The sequence below is a fragment of the Haliotis cracherodii genome, unplaced genomic scaffold (genome assembly GCF_022045235.1).
Source record: "Haliotis cracherodii isolate W230 unplaced genomic scaffold, xgHalCrac1.p SCAF_12, whole genome shotgun sequence".
Lineage (NCBI taxonomy): Eukaryota > Metazoa > Mollusca > Gastropoda > Lepetellida > Haliotidae > Haliotis > Haliotis cracherodii.
This window is the reverse complement of record NW_027266267.1, coordinates 41,981,837-41,988,390: the sequence shown is the minus strand read 5'-3', so window position 1 is coordinate 41,988,390 and position 6,554 is coordinate 41,981,837. Positions and strand designations below refer to the sequence as shown.

The window sequence follows — 6,554 nt, the reverse complement described above, 5'->3', positions numbered from 1 at the left end:
CACAACGTAAACACAACGTAAACACAACGTTGTCACAACGTGAAATTGTTAGCTGGGCAAGGACAGGTACTACGTGCCACGATATATAGTGTAGTTAGATGACATGAGCGTCACAGATCAACATGTCAGCTGTTGTTTATTGTAAATTTAAATGATGATTTAAATATTGAATACTATCGGCTTGTCATCTCAGAGCAATGTCACATTCAGTCTACCAGCTGAACACTCCGGGCGCCAGCAAGACAGGTAGAACATAAAATATGGTCCAGTGAGATGACACGGGCGTCACAGCTCCGGACGCCAGCAGGACTTCCAGTAACATGGTGGCGGGCTGCCCGCACAGTCCGCAGGAGACCCGGTGCTGGACAGACTGTACGTGTAACACGACTCTCGACTGCCCGGCTGCTTCTTGAACATCACACAACGTTGTTTCCTGGAGCAGACCACAGCACACGCCAGCCTTGAGTTCCTTCTTGTCACGTTCATCTCAACGACCAACACGCTGGAGGACAGTTGCTCAAAGTTTGTGATGGCGATGTCGTCTGCTTCGCGCCCAACTTTTGCGCATGCGCTCGGCGTTTTCAGTTTTTTTTGCGGCGATGTTGCGGGCTGTGTTGGGGGCGGCGATGTTGCAGGCGGTGTTGGGGGAGGTGGAGGTGATGTTGGCGGCATATCCCCTGGGAGAACAACATGCAATAAACATCACAATAGGAACAAAATATTTATATGGACATGTGACAGAATTACTGTGTTTACTTTGTGTCATCTGTGCATTTCACCGTGGGGGTGGGATGAGGAGGAAGATGCGTCCCTCAGCCGTACCAACACCCACTGGTTTCACGTTCGAATCCTACTTTCGCCCCAACTATGGTCCTTGGTTTATCAGCATCACACTCGTGCCCTTCGTCAAAATCAACGACCTGCTTGCCTACAGTAATAGGACTATAATACACACTCTCATGCTTCTCATTCGAACAGGGGCGGTCGGGTAGCCTAGTGGTTAAAGCGTTCGCTCGTCACGACATCGATTCCCGACATGGGTACAATGTGTGAAGCCCATTTCTGGGGTACTCCGCCGTGATATTGCTGGAATATTGCTAAAAAGCGGCGTAAAACCATACTCATTCACTCACTCACTCACTCATTCGAACACAGTAATATTACATTAACTTTTGTCGCCTCTGTTTTCATATTCGCTTCAACAAAGTGCTGCTTACGCTGAGAATTACCCCCCTTGTAGAAGATTTACTCGTTTATTAATTTGGAAATGAATGCAATAACACGTGACCAATTCAGCTAATCAGAATACAGGAAATTCAATGAACCCAAGGAAAATTTAATTATTCTTCATTGTTCTTTGCGATGTATCGCGTAGCTATCTTATACAAGAACAGACAACGCGTCAGAGAAGATCTGCCAGGTGTTCAGGGGTTTATAACTTTTACAGACATACAATCGTTCTCTGAAAGTCCTCGGTTGCCGAAGATGTCAAATTACAAATAACACTACAATAACTGTCACTGAGGACATTTCTCACTAATAAATCGACTACGACTACGACTACTACAAATATACAACCACTTCTACACCCACCACCACCACAGCAATCTCTTCTACACTTACCACCACCACAGCTGCCACTTCTACACCGACCACTACCGCAGCAACCACTTTTACACCTACCACACTCACAGCTGCCACTTCTACACCGACCACTACCACAGCTGCAACTTCTACACCTAACACAAGCACAGATACTACTTCTACACCTACCACCACCACACCTACCACGTTTACAGCACCTACCACTTCTACACCTACCACCACTACACCTACCACTTCTACACCTACCACAACATTTACCACTACTACTACTGCAATAAAACAAACAAAAATACCTGCTGTTACTTCTTCACACACAACTTTGGCTTTTTGTCCACTCGTCACGGCTCGCCACTTTCCGTCACGGTCCGTGACTGCTCGCGTGTATCCGGGAGAAGAGGAAAGAGGCGAATGTATCCATCGAGGCGAGACTACAAGCCATCGGTTGCTCTTGTAGAACCAGCTCCATGTGCCGGGGGATTGTTGCACCAGACCCAGCCATAGGATGAGAGGACGGCAGGCCATCCCTATTGGACAGAAGCACTTTATATGATGAGCCAGTGTTTTGTTTTTGGGCGGTCGGGTGGCCTAGTGGTTAAAACGTTCTCTCATCACGCCGAAGACCTGGGATCGTTTTCCCACACGAGAACAATGTGTGGAGCCCATTTTTCTTGGTGTCCCCCGTCGTGATATTGCTGGAATATTGCTAACAGGGGCGTAAAACCTCACTCACTCTTTTGTTATTCTTGAAAAAGTAAGGGACAGAATGTGAATATTTTTTTTAAACAATATGTGGGCGCCAACTGGTCATGACTATATATTGGTCATTGCCTTCAACTTTTGCTCCTCACGCCGAAGACCAGGGTGCTATTCCACATGGGTACAATGTATGAAGCCTATTTCTGGTGTTCCCCGCCGTGATATTGCGGGAATATTGATACAAGCGGCGTAAAAGCATACTTACTCGTACCGTCAACAACACGGAAAGGTTGAATAAACACATTGCAGATGCATTGTGTTTGAGTATTATCAGAAAATGATCAATACTGCCGTATAATGAAAGACGGGACGCCAGTGAACAGATAATGCTTCTCAACGGCAAGCAACACACAACGCCCCATGCCATCGGACCACGTGGCCCTCTATTCGTCTTGTACCCAGCCCCAACGGGCTGGGGTGAGTGAGTGAGTCAGTGGGTATGGTTTTACGCCGCCTTTAGCAATATTCCAGCAATATCACGACGGGGGACATCAGAAAAGGGCTACACACATTTTACCCATGTCGGGAATCGAACCCGGGTCCTCGGCGTGACGAGCGAATGCTTTAACCACTAGGCTACCCGACCGCCCCACTGAAAGTAAGAAAAACGTTCCATGCCATCGGACCACGTGGCCCTTTATTCGTCTTGTACGCAGTCCCAACGGGCTGGAAGGAAACCGACACGAAATCGTATTTTCGGCAATGGAGTCATGTGCTTAAAGGGGCATTCACACGGTACAACTAGTTGTATACAATTTGTTGCATGCAACACATTGCATCGTGTGAACGGGCAAGTCGGTCCAACTTTTGACGCATGCAACTTGTTGGACGTGAGTTGTACGGAATAGGACATGCTCTATTTTCATGCGACAAGTTGTACGTACGCAGCCAATCAAAACGCGTATGAAAATCACGTGACATTTACACGTCAATTTGTAAACAAAAATGGCGACTCCGATTCACGTCGGTAAGTTCTGCTTTTCGGTATCCTAAGTGTCACCACTCAATAAAGGACCAATGAAAAGTAGGTACCACTGTCCCAAATTATATATTTTGACATTTGCATCGGTCTAATTCTCCAGGTTAAACTGTTTATAGTGTTATTTGAAACGACAGGCTATGTGACTGTATACTGTAGTGTAGACCAAGGTGAGATTAGGTCCATATACGTTTCTTAAACTTAAAATACATCATACACACAAATAAACGTCACAGTTTTAGATTCTGAGGGGAATTATCTATTATGTGATGCCATTAACAACTATGTTAGGCAAAGCATATGTATCACTAATGTCATCTGAAAATAGTGTACAGCGAAAATATTGCCATTCGCATTTTACCAATTCACTGTTCTAAATGTGATTATTTATTTAAATAAGGTATAGCTACATGATAATTTCAATTACAAAAGCATTGGGTTTCGTTTCTGCTCTTTGTCAAAACACCAATCATCATTCCAAAAAGACTCCAATAATCCTATATTCGTTTTCGAAACAAAAACTCTGGACCGAACCGCCATGTTGATAGCGTTGGGAAATCACGGTTTTTTTTAGCGTTTGACGTGATGCCTATCACATCACATGTATTTCACACTCAGCTACGATACATACATCCCTGAATTCATCATACCATCAAGAATCAAATGACATTTTGTCTAAGTCACCAATACAAACGGTCCAAATGAAATCAACCGCAATATTCAAGTGTGAAACCAAACCCTGTGCTCTTCTCATTGAAAAAAATGTAAACAAAGCAAACTTCTGTTTTACTTAGAATTTTCTACTATTCCGAGAGATTTAGTCGTCAATTTGTTGCCTACATTAGCTCGGATTATTACGAATATGCAATCCTTGCAAAAATTGAGGAATAAATAATTAGAGTCTAGATACTTTCTTGGAAATGTCAACAGAAATCGTTCCACGTGACGCCATGATATTGACGCAAAATCACATACACTGACGACGGTATTGGTCTGCCTGCCCACATAGTATCAAGGCGAGAATGGAAACATAAAAACAAACAGAACTTGTTGATTTCAGATTGATTCTCATTACTTAACTTACATGACTCATTTATGTATGTATGTGATCCCAGCATCACGGTAAAACCTACTCCAAACATTCCGCGTACTAATACCAGTGGACTCGCTACGTTATGACGGGAGGTTACCGGTAGTGATGTCATATTAGTATACGTCAACATCAACATCGTTGTACATATTTGTTATTTCCTTTGAGGTGCTAGTTCACCCGCGGGTGAACTAGCACACAACGCATTCAGTTCATGAAGTAGTTTACTGTTTCAATCTTCAATTATAATTTGAATATCTCTTCAATATCTTTTCACCCAGTAAAATAATGCACTGCTGCAAAATGGGTACATGTATGCAGTACTGTTACTAATATAATCTAAAATGCCATAGAATTTATGAAACTCATAATAATCAGCTGTTTTTTATCACAGAAATTGACATTTATCGTGTTATTCTTCCTAAAAGATGCCTGGTGAATGTACCACACTGCAGCATATACATATTTTCTTTGGAGAATTGTGAAATATTCATTGTGGCAAATTTATATAGATCGGTTAAATAAAACATGCCCTTCATTTCTTAAATTAAAGTAAATGTACATTATATCGTCACGTTATATTTTTTATAAATGTATAACTCATGAGTGGACAACTATTTGTTTTACATTTGGATTTTATCGTCTAATTGGCGGAACATTGACAGCTAAGGCTTTTTGTCAGATATCTTGCGAGACCCGAGTTGTATGCAACTGGCCGCCGTGTGAATGCCGAGTTGTATACAACTTCAGTTTGTGCAACTAATTGCATACAACAAGTTGTATACAACTAGTTGTACCGTGTGAATGCCTCTTAAGTAAGCTCAGTGGCACACTCGTTGTCATGGTACTCACCACAGCAGGAACCAGTATTCTCTCCGTTGTGTGCAGTATACTATGTAGAATGACGTAAGTGAGTGAGTATGATTTTACGCCGCGTTTAGCAATATTCCAGCAATATCACGGCGGGGGACACCAGAAATGGGCTTAACACATTGTACCCATGTCAGGAATCGAACCCGGGTCTTCGGCGTGACGAGCGAACGCTTTAACCACTTGGCTCTACACGACCGCCCCAGTAGAATGACGTAAGTTTTACTGCATCACACCCCTACAGTATATTTCAGGATAATTGGACGCTTAACATTGCTGTTCTAATTTTCCCGAGTTGTTTTGTTAATCTCGAGAATTCCCGAGATACTATATCCCTCGTGTCAGGGCCCTTGAATAAAGACTTGCTGACTTCACGATATGGGATGTATTGGAATGACGGGTAATTTCAGGACTTTCTGGAATTTCTTTACTTACAAAAAAAAATAAATTTTCCACCATGCCACTGATATCAACAGTTTTCATCACGGAGCTAATCCCAATTTCCTCAGACAAGATAGACATTAGAATGACGACAGCATATCCTGTTTGTCAATGTTTTTTTCTGAAGGTGAAAAGAAATTGTTATCCGTACCTCGAATGCCACAGACTCCCCCAACAAGCCAGTCCTGTTCTTCTTTTGTCCCAAGTTCGACAACTCTTGTGTCTTCCGCCTCACATCGACTGACAGCCTCCTCCAGGGTGTCGCATACGTCGAAGAAGTAGTAGCACTTGTTGGTGGTGGAGTCGTAGAAGTGCCGGGTGGCGGCCGGGTGTTGTGGGCAGTTGACTGGACCTATGACGACACCCACACCTGGGATCACACGGCATGCAGCGTGATATATACTGTATCATTGATGTAACAAGGCATGCAGCGTGATATATACTGTATCATTGATGTAACACGGCATGCAGCGTGATATATACTGTATCATTGATATCACGAGATATGTACCGTAATATATAGTGTAACATTGATGTAACACGGCATGCAGCGTGATATACAATATATCATTGATATCACGGGGCATGTAGCGTGATATATACTGTATCATTTATACCACGAGATATGTAGTGTGATATATACTGTAACATTCATATCAAGAGATATGTACCGTGATATATAGTGTAACATTAATGTAACACGTCATGCAGCGTGATATATAATATATCATTGATATCACGAGGCATGTAGCGTGATATATACTGTAACATTGATATCACGAGACATGTACCGTGATATATAGCGTAACATTG

The 6,554-nt window shown here is 42.8% G+C and overlaps 1 protein-coding gene across 1 annotated transcript; it reads right to left on the bottom strand.

Moving 5' to 3' along the window:
- Positions 1-285: 285 nt before the first annotated feature.
- On the bottom strand, positions 286-5,934 carry LOC139457905 (uncharacterized). Its single transcript, XM_071239247.1, has 3 exons — positions 5,893-5,934; positions 1,899-2,129; positions 286-677 (listed from the first exon to the last, which is right to left on the bottom strand). Exons 2-3 carry the CDS (start codon positions 2,125-2,127, stop codon positions 286-288), a joined length of 621 nt encoding a protein of 206 aa, XP_071095348.1. The 5' UTR covers positions 2,128-2,129; positions 5,893-5,934.
- Positions 5,935-6,554: the final 620 nt, after the last annotated feature.

Coding starts and splice junctions, on each gene's coding strand:
- LOC139457905 (XM_071239247.1), bottom strand. CDS start 2,127: ATGGCCTGCCGTCCTCTCATCCTATGGCTGGGTCTGGTGCAACAATCC. Junction 678..1,898: donor GTGTGAAGAAGTAACAGCAG/GTATTTTTGTTT, acceptor TTGTTCTCCCAG/GGGATATGCCGCCAACATCA.